Source organism: Rhinatrema bivittatum, chromosome 7 (genome assembly GCF_901001135.1).
Source record: "Rhinatrema bivittatum chromosome 7, aRhiBiv1.1, whole genome shotgun sequence".
Taxonomy (NCBI): domain Eukaryota; kingdom Metazoa; phylum Chordata; class Amphibia; order Gymnophiona; family Rhinatrematidae; genus Rhinatrema; species Rhinatrema bivittatum.
In genome coordinates, this window is record NC_042621.1 from 15146513 (window position 1) to 15162727 (window position 16215).

The 16215-nt window shown below is 42.7% G+C and overlaps 1 protein-coding gene across 1 annotated transcript in view; it reads right to left on the bottom strand.

The window, feature by feature from the left end:
* The window catches only part of VAT1L (vesicle amine transport 1 like), a 103765-nt gene that overhangs the window by 44146 nt on the left and 43404 nt on the right, over positions 1 to 16215 (bottom strand). The window contains exons 6-7 of the mRNA XM_029608169.1: positions 9750 to 9805; positions 6704 to 6898 (exon numbers count right to left, since the gene is read on the bottom strand). Coding sequence (XP_029464029.1) covers positions 6704 to 6898; positions 9750 to 9805 — 251 coding nt within the window. The remainder of the gene's footprint in view (positions 1 to 6703; positions 6899 to 9749; positions 9806 to 16215) is intronic.

Sequence of the window (16215 nt, forward strand, 5' to 3'; positions counted from 1 at the left end):
AGTTGATTTGTACATGATTCAGATGAACTGACCCAAATCACAGTGAACCTGGAAGATATAGTAGGCCAGATTGACAAACTGAAGAGTAGCAAATCATCTGGACCAGATGGTATACATCCCAGGGTTCTCAAAGTACTAAAAAAATGAAATTTCAGACCTATTACAAGTAATTTGTAACCTATCTTTAAAATCATCCATTGTACCTGAAAGGCTGGAAGGTAGCCAATGTAAGCCAGATATATAAAAAGGGCTACAGAAGTGATCCTGGAAACTATAGACTTCAGTGCTGGGAAAAATTGTAGAAATTATTATAAATAATAAAATCACAGAACATATAGATAGACATGATTTAATGGGACACAGCCAGCATTGATTTACCCAAGGGAAGTCTTGCCTCACAAATCTCCTACATTTTTATGAAGGGATAAGCATTGGGATAAAGGTGAACAAGTAGATGTGGTGTATTTATATTTTCTGAAGGATTTGACAAAGTCCCTCATGAGAAGCTTCTAAGTAAAATAAAAAGTCATGGGATAGGAGGTGATGTCCTTTTGTGGATTGCAAACTGGTTAAAAGACAGGAAATAAATGGTTTGTTTTTTCAGTGGAAAAGGGTAAACAGTGGAGTGCCTCTGTACTTGGACCGGTGTTTTTTTAATATATTTATAAATGATCTGGAAAGGAATATGACAAATGAGGTGATCAAATCTGCAGATGACAAAAAAATTATTCAGATTAGTTAAATCACAAGTAGATTGTGATAAACTGCAGGAGGACCTTGAGAAACTGGAAGATTGGGCTTCCATATGGTAGATGAAATTTAATGTGGACAAGTGCAAGGTTATGCATATAGGGGAAAATAACCCATGCTATAGCTACATGAAGTTAGGTTCCATTTTAGGAGTTACCACCCAGGAAAAAGATGTGGGCATCATAGTTAATATAATATTGAAATTGTTGGCTCAGTGTGCTATGCTAGTAAAAAAAATAAATCTAACAGAATGTCAGGAATTATTAGGAAGGGAATGGCAAATAAAATGGAAGATGTCATATTGCCTCTGTATTGCTCAAAAGTTAGCCCGCAACTTGAATACTGTGTGCAATTCTGGTTGCCACATCTCAAAAAAGATATTTGCATTGGAGAAAGTGCGGAGAAGGGCGACCAAAATGATAAAGGGCTAGGAATGGCTTCTCTATGAGGAAAGGCTAAAGAAGTTAGGGCTATTCAGCTTGGATAAGAGACGGCTGAGGGAAAATATACTAGAGGTCTACAAAATCATGAAAGGACTTGAACGGGTAAATGTAAAATGGTTATTTACTCTTTTGGAGTAGGGGGCACTTCATAAAGTTAGCAAAGTCAGTAGCCCATGGGGGCAGCTGACCTGAAGACAGCGCCATTTTGCTGTGTAGTTTGTACTTAGGTTTAATATAAGCTCTGGAACTGTTGCCAGAGGATGTGGTTAAGGCAGTTAGTATAGCTGGGTTTAAAAAAGGTTTGGATAAGTTCCTGGAGGAGAAGTCCATAAATAGCTATTAATCAATAGGGAAAAGCCACTGCTTGTTGCCGGAATTAGTAGCATGGGATCTATTTAATGTTTGGGTACTTGCCAAGTACTTATCACCTGGCTTTGTCATTTTTGGAAATAGGATACTGGGCTTGATGGACCCTGGCTCTGGCCCAGTATGACATATCTTATGTTCTTAAAATGACCAATGCTCAATCACAAAGCTGACTGAATATGAGATAAAATAAAATCTCCATCCATTTCCCACTTTTATCATGTTTTACTGTTTGGTTATTTTTATTTTGTTTTAACTTTTTACCAAGTCTGGGGTACTAGAAGGTTATTGGAATCTTCTACCTCCCCTCTGATTTTATCTTCCGTCTTAGTGTATTTTTCATTTTGCTCCAAGCGATATACACAAATAACCTCTCAGGAGAGCTAAGGGCCACAGCTTTCAAATGGCATGAGGAATATGTGTAGACTGTGCATTAAAATTGTTTAATGTACAATATCATACTGCTGTCAGACAATTCATAACGATTCCTGCTTTTCAGCCATGTTACACAAATGCTCACATTTGTTTACAGCGCCCACGTTTTCACATGTGGTGCTTTGGAGCAAGCAGCTCTGTTAGTATTCTCCACAGATGATTGCCTCAGGATGCCTATTATCTACATTCTTGTTCCACATTGTTCAGAAAAGGTCAGGAAAATGCTAACGCTTCCAAGTACTTACATCACTTTGATCAAACACGGCAGTAAAACTAATTCTGGGAAACAAGATCAAGGGACTGAAATTAGCTACACTCATGCAGCCAAACAGTTTAACAAGTACCAACTCATCAGTACTCTGATTAAAAGGCCCCCCACCACCCCCGTGGTCTACTGTTACTCTACTGCTCTTATTACCATGCCCAGTTAGCTGGTTGGTAAACATTATTTTGAGTTTGAACCGTCAGCAATTTACACATTGCTTAAATACCCATGTGCATAAGAGAACTATAATAGCCTACCTAAGGCAAAACCAATCTACTCATTCTTCCAGCCCTCCAATCGGTTCAGCAAACAACGCATAAGTCCAATTAAATTCCCTTCTTAGCAGCAGAATGGACCATTTCTCTCTCTCTCCACCTATTCCTTCCTTATTTATTTGTTTATGGTTATACCCCAGGTGTTCTTAAACTGTAAAATGCTTATACAAACCACTCAAGCAGTGGCTTTTAAATGGGGGATGCAGATTTATAATGCAGAATTAGTTGCCTTGACTAGGCTGTTTCGGAGAATTGCAGTGACTGATTCAAGGGAAATTTCGATCTTATTAAATGAGGCCAGAACCAACAGAAAAACCGATGACACTTCAGATGCAGTAGATGCTCCCATTTCACCCAACTGGCCTCATTTCTTTTTTTTTTAAACAGAACCTCGAGCATGTTCTTTCCTTAGCCAAACCCTCTATAAATGGGCACTATAATTTCCTCCCTCCTCCTGGCACATCACTAACTCTGCCCTATTGTTCTGAAAGAAGCATTTTGAAAACTCTTCTATTACAGCATTGCTGCTTTGAGAATGGCAAGCATTCAGGGATTGAGATGATTGAAAAGTGTGTACTTCTGACTCATGCAAGGAGCTTTTTAATAGTAAGAGTATCTTTTAGGCAGCCTCTAACATTTTGCCTTTAATTCATTCTCTGTAAAGGAGTGCATTTATACGTATTTGATCCATAGATGAAACATTCCTTCTAGGGAAAATGTGATTTTAGTGACCCCTATTCTCCTCAAATTAGATTTATTTATATAAAACTTTTGTTACAAGCAGTCTTGCTGAAGGTGCTCAGGGTGTCGAATGGCATCAGAATGGTCATATTCCTAACATAATAAAATCCAAAATAAACAAAAATACAAAGCCATAATCAAAAATAATAAAAACAATAAACAGTAACATCAATTAATGCAAGACAGATACATTTTGTTTACTATGACAGAAAGGGAACTATTAATTAACCCAGTTCGATATTAAAACAGTCTGAGATAGTCCTTGTTTTGCCCTCCTGCTACTCCCCAACCCAGTGAATGCAGGAACACATAATCCCTTTTCTCTTAGAAAAAACAGAACTACAGTTCTCTTTTGTTCTTTATTTGGAAGGGGGTTAGGGGGATACAGTTTCCTCTGACCTTTTTGGGCTTCTAGCTCAACTGGAAGAAAGGCTGAGATCCAGCACCATGAGCCTTCATTCGCACCTACCTGGGGATTATTCCCTCTAATTTTATATCTCCTCTTAACTCACTTAGCCTACATGTCGCAGTAAGAGTCCTCGACTCAGGGTCATGCTAAGGGATCTTCAAGAGTATGGTTGTATAACCCAGGTACTGTGAACACTGTTACTATAACATCCCTAGCCCTACCTGTTCCAGGGAACGGAAGATCTGTGCGTTGAGCCCGTGTCCTATGCATGGCAGTGCACAATAGTGAACCACTGATTTACTCGCCTGGTGCGATGTGTCCCTTTTGACACGGCAACTACATCAGAAGCGAACACCAACATGATGGCACACAAAGTTCTTTCTTCTGGTGGGCCTCTCCTTCTCAAATCCTAGCCCCAGGATTGTTTTTCAAGACTCATAGGCCAGCTGTGCTAATCACACCACACACAAGATTAGCACAGCCAGCCGCTGAGTTTTGAAAACACTTAGGGACGCCAGCATTCAGGCTTGACTGGCATGCCAGGCAGAAGGGCATGTCTTGCAAGATCTCACAGGGGCAGTGAGGACTTCCTCCTCCACCCCTGCAGCTAATCTCACCAAGCATGACAACACCATTGATGGGCCAAAAGTTGTTACCGATTAAGTAATTCTTACATTGCTTTCTTTTAAGAAGAAATACATTTTCTGTCAATACTGTCTCAATATATCAAAAACCAATAATTTTCATATTTTCATCTTTGTGTTATTTTTCATTGCAAGAAAGACAATGTCATATGGTAAAGTATTTCCACCTGAAACATCTGTTTTATACTAGCTACAGAAAAGCAGGACTGCCAGGTAATCCTCCATAGTGAGGAACACGGGTGGCAGTGGATGCTTCTTGCATTAATAAAAAGTACTGTCCATGATAAGCTAAGGTATGGCAGTGTCTCCATACAATTTCTTTTGGTTTGGTGCAACAAAAGAAGTTATAACCTCCGAGTATCTTTGCTAGATGGTAAAGTGCTTTTAACCGTGAGCATGGAATCCCCCTTTAGTCCCCATGGCAGCAGGCTCTACTGCTTAATCGCCTAAACTGGCAGCTAAAGAGCAAGACACTGATTCTAAAGGCAAGGGCAACTATCCAAGCAGCAGCAACTGCTGACACAGAGCCTTCTACTTTCACTTAACAGAATTAAAAAAAACAAAAACCCAACCAAACACTGAGCAGATACTAGAGATGTGAATCGTTTCCGGAATCGTGTTCGTACTAAAACTGCGGGAAATCTTCGTTTCCGACAGGACTGCTTTTTTTTTTTCAGCTATCCCAAGCCAAAAAAAAAACCCAACCCACCCCGACCCTTTAAATCTCATTATTTAGAATCCCCCACCCTCCTGACCCCCCCAAAACGTTTCTAAAGTACCTGGTGGTCCAGCGGGGGACCCGGGAGCGATCTCCCGCTCTCGGGCCGTCGGTTGCCAGTAAACAAAATGGCGCCGATAGCCCTTTGCCCTTACCATGTGACTGGGGCTATCGGTGCCATCGGCCGTCCCCTGTCACATGGTAGGAGCAATGGACGGCCAGCGTCATCTTTAAAAATGGTGCGGGCCATCCATTGCTCCTACCATGTGACAGGGTCCGGCCAATGGCACCGATAGCCCCTGTCACATGGTAAGGGCAAAGGGCTATCGGCGCCATTTTGTTTACTGGCAACCGACGGCCCGAGAGCGGGAGATCGCTCCCGGGACCCCCGCTGGACCACCAGATACTTTAGAAAAGTTTTGGGGGGGTCGGGAGGGTGGGGGATTCTAAATAATGAGATTTAAAGGGTCGAGGTGGGTTTGGGGGTTGTTTTTGTGTGCCCTTTGTTCCCACCCCCCCCCCCAAAAAACAATAAGAGAACCCCACGAAAATTTCGTGGGGTTTTCTTATCGCTTTCAGGGATCCCTGATTCCTGACGGATGAGAAAATATCGTACGATATTTTCATCCATCTGAAAAACGATTCACATCCCTAGCGGATACTGCTGTCGGGTGTGGCTCATTGCATCAAGCCAATAACTGGTGGCTGGAAATGGTCTACAGAACACAGTATACTGAGTGCACTGGTATGTGGGTCCCTTTGTCACAGGACTACATCACGGTATTTCATTCCGAATTTTATCATATTCATGGGGTATCCATTCAGATGTCATGCAGAATCAAAGATACTCAGAACTGAAGTTACAATTGTAATCTCAATTCCAAGTCTTGATTCCAGCCCTATTGTCTCCCTGGCTCATGAAAAACAAGCTGAAAAATCTCTCTCAGCTCCTCTCTCCACCCACCTGGAGGCCCCCCTATGCTCTTATCCCATCCACTTGGTCTTCACGGGGCAGGAGTGGTCCCAAGCCACTCTAACTCCATGGGGGCAGCTGACCTGAGGACAGCGCCATTTTGCTGTATAGTTTGTACTTGGGGTGCTGGGAATAGGGGGCAGATGGTCCTGAAGGGATTGTCTCTTTTTATTTCTTTCTCAGGGTTGGGGCTTAATAGATCTCCAGGCTTCAGAGAAAATAACTGAGATCTCTGATTCATATGTTATGTGAACCTGAGGTTACAGCTTGCTGCAATTCACAAACACACTTCAAACCTTGCTTCCATAATGAGGTCTCTTAACTGCAGTTGTAATTGCAGTTGGTGTCACGTCTGAGGTTCAAACAATCCAACAAACTCAGGGGCCTATTTTCTAAAGGTTTTCTCTCATTCTCTATCTATGGGAAAAATGCTTAGTAAATCAGGTCCTTAGACTGCCAGTTTTCAACAGAGATTCTACATGGATCTTCTCTCCTAGATGGTGAGATATTTAATCTTGAAGACGACAAGTTTCAACTCTGCAAGTTTCTTTGAGTTACCTCAACAGCTCACTGTCCGCAGCACACAATTTTGCAAAATAAATGCCAGAGAAAAGAGTAAATATTTCATCTGAAAGTGTAATATCTTTATAGTTGCAAATAGGAAGAAAAAACACATAGTCCTACCTCTTCTAGGGCCCATAATGAATCAACCAAAGGTTTGATCTTCTTCTCGTTGTATAATCTTATGAGTTTGTCCATTACATCTTTAACTAGGCCAGTTCGGCCCTGCTTGAAAAGTAGATTTAAGAGAGAAAATCCAGCCATGATTTTATTTTCTTCATAGAGCTTGATGGGGTTCACCTTTTCCACCTGCCACCACTACAAGGAAGAACATATGTGGATGTCAAGAAGAGGGGTGAGCATCCTTCACCCAGTTCTCTCTCCCTCCTGAGGGTGTGCAAAAGTAAATTTATAGCTTCACAGATAAGTTAGAGCTAGGTTTTGGCCTTACTTGCTTTTACACCAATAAAAAAACAAGATTTTGGTGAAAAAACCTTCACATATGGGCAAAGGTCAGCCTGTACCATTTTTGTATGATGGGTAGGAGCAATGGGGATTTCTCTTGCCCCATTATAGGGCTCCTGCTGCTAAGGGGAGGTGAGAATTTTGGGCTCTTTAGGTAGAGAGGTGGCATTCAGAGCTGGGAAGGGCCTGGAGGGGATCTTTCATGGGTGTGGGGATTTCTCTGTTTCAGTGCTGGGGCTTATACCTGTTTATGCATCACTGGTGTAAGTGCATGTGTACACGGGGGTGGGGAAAAGAGGCTCAGGAATGCAAAGCATCATCTACAAAAGTGCACAGACATTACTGCTGCTGGTAACGTCTGTGCGTTCTGAATTACAAACCCCACTGTAGGAATTCACTAAACTTTGGTACTCAATTACTGCTGCTTAGTGACTGCCACAGTTATTAAAGTGCATTAAAAATGCACATTAAAATGCATTTTAACACACTTTAGCAAATAGACTTCATAATATTCTGAAGCTTTCTATGACAAGAAATTTAACACAGGGAGGGTAATTTTGTATCATCAGGGGCGACTTATGCAACTGCTTCCTGCATAAGTTACACCAATTTTCAAAGCAAATTTATGCACATACGTTTGCTTTGAAAATGATGCAAAAATGCGTACAGAAACTCACCCACACAAAGCTACACCTGCATTTACAGGCATACTTTCTATAATTCAAAGTCTGCATGTAAATCCAAACTCCACCCTAACTCCATCTCCAGAGCACCTCCTTTTTTGCGTGCCCCCATGGTTTCGTTGAAAGGCACACGGAGATACTGATTTGGAATACAGAGTTGACGTCATGGTGCTTGAAGAAGTCTGTTTTCGAGAGTCGTTTGAAGGATGAAGATGAGGTAGTTCTGCAAACAACTTGAAGGAATATCAGTAACTGTGAGCGTCACACCACGGAAGAGTTTGGTTGACTGACATTAACATTACTTCTTATGGCATTGTCTGCTAGAGACAATGCCATAATTGATAGTTTTGGGTACATCCCCTGAGGGAGCCTAGTATAGGCGAAAGCAAATGGGATCCTGTTTTGTAGGGTTTGGGTTTCTATGTGGGTAATTTTAATGTGGAGGTATGGTATGAGTTATGGTGTGAATGGTGTAATATGAGGTATTGAACAAGTCATTTTTTGTATGTTTTTTATGTGTTATGTGTTATGATGAGTAATTGTAATAATAAATTGATTATTGTATAATAAACAATATACTTTTGTATATCAGTATTTTAGTTTGAGGGGGTTCCTGAGGTTTTTGGTATTAATTATTCTAGGAACATTTGAGGTATACCTTCTGTCAATATATCAACTTTATAAGAAGCCACTTACATGCCTAAACTCGAGTTTTAGGTGTGCAAATGGCTTGGAAATTTCACCCCTTCACGATCAATGAAATGGGGAACCAAAAAGTGTGGGACGTGCCAGCAAAAAAACCTTCTTGTGAGACCTCCCTTTAAGAAAAAAAACTCTCAGATGTAGTTTTGGATGGACGGTTATTCTAGCTGCTTCCACCATTAGTAGAAACTCTCCCCCAACTTATTAAGAAAGTGGGTCAGTCAACTAGTAGAACCATTAAATTGTCACTCAGACAGAAAAAAAGAAAGAATATTGAAACAGTTGAGGCTTCCTTATTGCAAAAGATAGGAGATAACGTCTCACCACAGTGATTTTTTTACGGGTAGCTGCAACAGGAACTTGAAGGATGGTGCTGAAGTCAACAGAGGCTGCTTCATACAGTGGCACTGATTTTTAGGGAAAATGCTTTTTACTGGCAAACTTTCATACATGCAATATAACAAAATTGGAAATATACTGCCTTCTTTCTACTTGAACATGTGGTACAGCTGTCAATTCCCTGAAAGTCTGAGTTAATGTTACATTTGATTCTGGTTTTGGAAGGGGGTAGGGGGAAGGGATCATTTTTATACCAGCAAGGTGGGAAATGGATATAACTTTGATTATGTAACTTGGGGCGCTGATTTTTAACATCTCCCTGCTGACGCTTGCAAACACAATGGGGATAGATTTTCAAAGGGGTACGCGCGTGTGCTGAGCCTATTTTGCATAGGCTCGGAGGCGCGCGTAAGCCCCGGGACGCGCGTAAGTCCCGGGGCTTGCAAAAAGGGGCGGTCGGGGGCGTGGCCAGGGGGGGCGCAGTTAGGGATCGGGGGCGTGGCCAGGGGGCGGTCCGAGGGCGTGGCCGAGTGCCCCGGAGGCAGTAGTAACTTCTCCGATAAAGGTAGGGGGGGGGGGGTCTAGATAGGGCCGGGGGGGTGGGTTAGGTAGCGGAAGGGAAGGGAAGGTGCGGGGGGGGGGTAGAAAGAAATTTCCCTCCGATTTCCGATTTCGGAGCGGCCTCGGAGGGAACGGGCAGCGCGCGCAGGGCTCGGTGCTCGCAAGTTGCACAAATGTGCACCCCCTTGCGCGTATCTTATAAAATCCAGCGTACTTTTGTTCGCGTATGTTTTTAAAATCTACCCCAATGAGTGAAACAGGTCTCTAGCAGACAATGCCACAAGAAGAAACACACAGCAAATATGCACACTTCTTCTTCCACGAGAAAGGCAAACCTGCAGATGCCTTCTCCAGCAAGTACAGACAAGCAAGCTCCTTACCACAGGGTCACTGCTTAGCTAAAGTCCGTGAGCACATACCGATTTTGCAAAGCTGAAGAAGCTTTTCGTTTCCCCAGTAACCATGTTTGATGAGCCTGAATGGAAAAGGAAAAGAAAAAAAAAAAACAACAACACGTGAACGGGCATGCTTTTTATCTTATAACAATAAACAATGATGAAATGCCAGCCTCTCCAAATTCTAACAAACTTACATCACGAGTCGCTATGTCTGAGACAACATTTGAAGAGATTCAATGGGGGTGCATTTTTAGCATTGTTATAAAGATCAGATTAACATTGATAGCTTCATAGATCTACAGGTAAGTAATTTCAAATGATGTTTATGTTGTTTCACTGGGAGCAGAAAGTGTTTAATGCCTGCAAACATACAAATACTAGAGATGGCTGGTACTCATTATTGATCATGGCAGCAAAGCAATAACCATGGGATATTTGTACCTCTAGGTTCTCCTTGACAGAAAATTACTCTGTTACAAGTCACAGCTAAAGTAACTGTGTAAAAGAACTATATATTATAATTTCATAGTTGTTTTATATTTTTGGGGGCAGGGACAATTAAAGTTAATTACCTACAATCGACTATACATTGACTCTAATTTGGCCTATATAATTTATACAGGAGGCTATTATTTCAGAGAAAAGCTGCAGTAATCTTTCCTTAAAGACCTGTTCAGTCAGGCTGGATTAGGATTGTAATATATTGAGTTAATTAAATATTGGGTATTGCCTGTAGCAAAATCTCTTTAACAATGATGTTTCATGTGCTGTCAGACCCAGTTACTTTGCTTTATTTACCAAAACATCTATCAAGATAAACCAGGGAATGATAAGCAAAAACAAGTGAAGTTAAGTTATTGCAGAAGTGCTATCAACTGAAAGCAAAGCAAGGATTAATCAGTCCTGAAGGCTTAGTGTGTCCAGTCGATCTTCTCTATTTGAACTTCAGTATTATTCCAATACATGAACATTTCTCTGAATAGAAATATTTCATTTAAAGTGGACCACATGAACTTTTACCAAAGATTACTGAGTTTTGCGGAGTCATGGGTTTAGCAATGGATCTCATGGGAAAAGACAGGAGGAAGCATGGCCTTATGGCCATGTGAAACACCATGAAGACAGAAATAGTACAATAATGTACTAAGTAATACGCTGCATTTAACTATTAGAAAGGAATTACAGTTGGCTTTCAGGACAAAGCCATTTATGTGGGTGGATGCTCCTCTGCCCAAAATGAGTGGCATACTAAGGAATAAGACCACAAAACCTGCCCTGCATACAAACTGATATCTTACAAGTAGTCATGCTCGATGGCTAGCACCTGCGTATATCCTTGACAGTGTGGACAGAATAAATGGGTAAACTGGATTGCCCAGGTTGATCTTTTTCTGCTGACATGCACTATCTAATTGTAACCCCCTAATGGGGCACATAAAATAAGAGTGTCTGATGCTGGCTTTTTATGATCCTGGCACCTGCTTCTGAGGCTTCAAAAACACAACGTTGGTCATGTAGACAATGGACTTGACCTGTCTAAGAGACAAGTGCGGTATTCTCTCAGGCTGGAAAGGGAAAAGTATAACTATCCTCGCTTTCCCGTTTGTGACCATCTGACTGCAGCATTCAAGCAAAACCTTTGATCTTCTCTTCTTTAGGCAAAGACCCACAACCCTGGGGTAAGTAATTGGAACCTTGCTCGCTGCATTGAATACAAAACTATAACTTTTATTCTTCTAGGCTATCAACAGTCAATCCACAATAATAAAAATCATCATATAAATGAGTCACAGAAATCACAGCAGAGAATAAGCAGCACAGCAAAAATAAATACACTTTACATTTCCTCTTCCTCTAGCATTCAGGTCTTAATCGAGTTTTCAAACATCCCTGATGTTTTAGTAATTCCTCAAACAGGTCTGATTAGTACTCACATACCTTCACAGAATTCTTCTTAGCAGCATTTCTTAGCAAAAAACCCCCACCGAATTCCCACAATATAGTTGTGGTCCATAGACACCCCCCCCCCCCCCCAGGTGTCACAAGGCACTACATAAGAACCTAGTTATGTTGCACTTGCTTCCATGATGGCTTGGCCTTGCAGTGTTGGATAAACCAGCAGACTCACCAGGAATCATTGCTGAATACCAACGATCTCTCCAAACCCAAGGTAAATCAAATCACACACACTCCCACTAGAACACAGTCCCCCCCAGAGGTCCTGTTTAAAACCTTTATTTAAAGAGACAGCTAAGAACCCAACCATTCTCCTTCTGTAACAGAAAACACAACATAACCAAAAATAGAGATTAAATGACAAATCTTTGGATTAAGGTAAAATGGAGACATTATTGATGGTATAGGGCCAAATTGAGGACCCGGGCCACATTACTGTTTACCAGTGTAAGATGTGTTACAGATTCACTATGGGGCTGGAGGATCGCGTGCCGGCAGGCTGCTGGCGCGCGCAACTTCTGCCTGCCCGGAGGCAGGCGCAAAAAGTAAGACAGAGGATAGTTTAGAGGGAACAACGGCGTGTTCTGTTCCCTAATACTCCCCAGTGGAAAGTCTCTTGTCAAGGAGTGTGTTAAAACTCATTAGCCCTTTGGCTCATGTTCTGTTCCCTAATACTCCCCAGTGGAAAGTCTCTTGTCAAGGAGTGTGTTAAAACTCATTAGCCCTTTGGCTCATGATCTGTTCCCTAATACTCCCCAGTGGAAAGTCTCTTGTCAAGGAGTGTGTTAAAACTCATTAGCCCTTTGGCTCATGATCTGTCCCTAATACTCCCCAGTGGAAAGTCTCTTGTCAAGGAGTGTGTTAAAACTCATTAGCCCTTTGGCTCATGTTCTGTTCCCTAACACTCCCCAGTGGAAAGTCTCTTGTCAAGGAGTGTGTTAAAACTCATTAGCCCTTTGGCTCATGATCTGGCCATCCTGGGACAGTGACAGAGACTCAAAGTTGGGACCCTCGGGCCTTCGAGGAGAGGACGATTTCTTAGGGGTATAAGGAGGATCTTGAGATTGGGAGAATCAGTTTTGAAGAAGAGTGGAAGGTGAGGTAGCCCCAAACTCCTTTATTTCACTGAAGATCTTGCCTTATTGCAGAATAGATTTCTGATTGCAGTCGCAGCGAAGGTGGCAAGACCTACTTTCTGAGTACTGTTCTGCTTGGAAAGAGTCAGCAGAAGCTTGTCTAGTCAGAGTGTTTCAGTTACTCAGCCACCAAAATCTGCACACTAGATAGCAGATACCGAAACAGGAGAAAGCCCAGGGAAGGGTCCCATCTCCAAAGAGTACCTCGGATAGGGAAGGAAGAAAAGCCCTGGTGTGTGAAGACTGAGCAGGGACTGTAGCTTTTGGACTGTGCACTATCTTTTGGTTTTTCTGTATGGACTGTACTATTCTCTAGTGTGTCCTATACTGACACACTATTCCAGCATAGGATTTATTTTTTAACAACTCCAGACAGTGTGGCTAAGTGTTATTCTTACTGGAAGGTATCAGGAGACCCCCTAAAAGCCTAAGAGCCTTGAAATATTTTAACACCCCCCCAACCCTGCCGGGATAAAAACCTGGGAACACGGGTGAAAACTTGGCCCCTGCTCTCCCAAAGGAACTCCTGCGCCTGACAAGGTGCTAGGGCAGGGGTTGCATCAGTATTGTGCCAGACGTCCTCTGTACTCATCGCTAGCCTTATTATGTTCCATGGCGAGTGCGCTATCTTTCTGAAGTGGCTTGTTAAGATTTATTCTCTTTTTCTTCCTTCTCATCAGACATAAAGAGCTTTGCAACTGCTCCCCATTAACAAACACTTGAACCTGTTCCAGCAATTCCAGGTGAACATGCATCTGTTCCAGTTGTACAAGACATGCTAGGATAAGACAAGTTAAAAATGCAACAAGTATTAAACAGATGTAAAATGATTAGCCATCCGGGGTGACAGTGTGCTTCCTTCCACCACTTTGCTCCCTAGAAGTGAGGTGCTACCAATTTCTTATTAAGAATGGCTGCTCCAGGCTCACTCCCTCCCCTCCCAGGCAGCATGCAAAGAACAGGAAGGGAGAGGTGGGCCTGGAGCAGCCAGAGCAAAAAAAAGAGCCACTCTGCTCCCTCTCTGTCATTCAGGGACAGGAAGGGGAGGGGTGGGAGGTGAAGATGGAGCAGGCACTGCAGAGCAAAGAAGACATTAGGCTCCCAGAAGGACGCAGAGGACTGCTCTCTGCTGCTTGAGATTCCAGGCACTGTAACAGATGAGGGCAAGAGCCCCATGAGTCCATGCCTAGCCACTCCCATGCAGCAGCAGTGTGCCACGGCATACCGGTTAAGAAGTATTGTTATAGAGAATGAATTAACAAGGAGCTCTTGGGAGCCATCTATCACTGTTACTTAATTAAGATGTCTGCAGTCGTGCTGAAATCTACTAACTAGGCTATTCTAAGCATTTTAGAACTTGGGAATTTGAAGTAGCTCAACGAGCAATTGTTTAACTCCCTGAGTGGCTTCATATGTATAACAGTATTATGTATCAAAAGGGACTTGCATTAAGCTATGAGAAGGAATACTCTATCATATTCAGAGATTCCAAGATGGCTAACAGTCTGATAAAATGAAAGCCTCATCTAACAGCTGTATGGCACTTTTGATACTCTTGGCCATGTAGCTTACCGTATATCAAGCAAAAACACGGATGCTGCCTTAGACATACATTATGTTTGAACAAGAGATATATTTCCCACCATGGGACTACCTTAAGTAGAAAGGCAATTTCCCTTCTAAAGAACGTAGTGCTCCGTGCATTAACATGGATGAGCCTGCACACAGAGATTTAGCTGGCTTCAGCAGAATCTTGACAGTAAATTGAATTCAATGGAAATGATTTTGCAACCTCTCCCATAGGAAGCAGTTATAATTAATTTTTCTGAATCTGCATTTTGACATATTTGCATCCTGAGAGTTTAGAGGTCTTTGCAGTCATGACTTAAGATCCATCCTTCCACTGGGCATTAGAACATGTTGTGTGTCATAATTACTGTCCTGAAAACTACATTTTAATAAGTAAAATTTAGCAGAATCTGCGGTGAATTATAATAACCCTAGAAAAGCATTTGCAGATAGCACCCAATGGTGACTTTTAGTTCACTTCTTTACTAAACTGCGATAAAATAGTGTGCTCCCCTGCCTTTTTACAGTTAGAAAATTCCTGCAGAACTTACTAAACTGCAGTGTCTTGAGAACTGCAGTTTAACTAATCCTGCGGTGGCACCAGGAATGGAAATTGCTGCAGACACCCCACCTCTATAATATTTAAAGTGTCTGTAAGTGCCTCACTCTCCAACTCAATGGCTCCCTGTTGCTTAAAACATCGCCCCTCCTCCCAACATGTCTCCCTGTCTGTAGCACAGACCCACCGCTCCCCAACTTAAAACTGAAGATGTAACTCCATCCCCTCAAAATTGGGCCCCATCCTGAAGGCCCCCAAATCTCTTGACTCCCCGGTTACCAATTTCAAATCAAAGAGTCCCCAGGAGACATCCCCTTTGCGCCTGCCCTGCAGATGCCATCATTCAAAATGGCACAGTCTGACCTGCAGCTCCCATTTTCCCTTCATGCGGGGGGTGCGCAGCAGTGAGGCTCTTACTACTCCTTTGCAAGCACGAAGGCTGGTGCGGGGAGTGCCACCTGGAGAACCAGCAGGTGCATTATTCAAGGTGCAGTTAACTTTCCTGGCGTGATGCAGCTTGTGAATCTTTTCATAGGCCATTAACATTTAACTTGTATCCTGACAGGTTTATTTTGCCATATTTGTGTGGCACTCCTACAGGCGGTCACTAGAGGTCCCTGGGTCCTTATCGATGTTAACCAGCTAGAGGGACTACCACACTTCAGCTCCTCCGCTGCTTATAACTAGAGAATGAGAGAAGAGCAGGGGTTGTCTTTTGCTCTAGCGCTTGAAGAGGAAAGAGCTCCTTTTCGTTTTGCTGTCTATGTGAGCCCTATAGAGCTCAGCAGGTGAAGATTTTGGTTAAGGGAAATCCCTGCCAGGTCTGTCCTGCAGCTGTGGGGCTGCCTTGAGCGTACAGAGAAGATTTTTGATGCTGGCAGAGATTTTTGTCATGGTTTGTTCCTGAGGAGGTTCTTTTTGCCTCCCTCCTCAATTGGGTTTGGGGCTGTACAAGCTGAGTCCTCAGACCTTCCCCACTGAGAGGTCGCAGACAGGAAAAATGAAAGGAACAAGGCTGGAGAATGAGGAGCAGGCTTGCAAACCTTCCACGGGACCTTCTACCCAGGACACAGGCACAGACTAAGTAACTGTATAAAGTCTACTGGAACTCAGGTACGACTGTTTTAACCTCTAAGGCAGAGCTTTCTAAACTGTGTGTGGCGCCACGTTAGTGTGTCGCCTGCAGTGTGCAGGTGTGTCACGCTGCACCGTCAACTCCAACATTTTTTTTTCTAGCGATTCACTTTTTTCTTTTTCAGTTCATGGG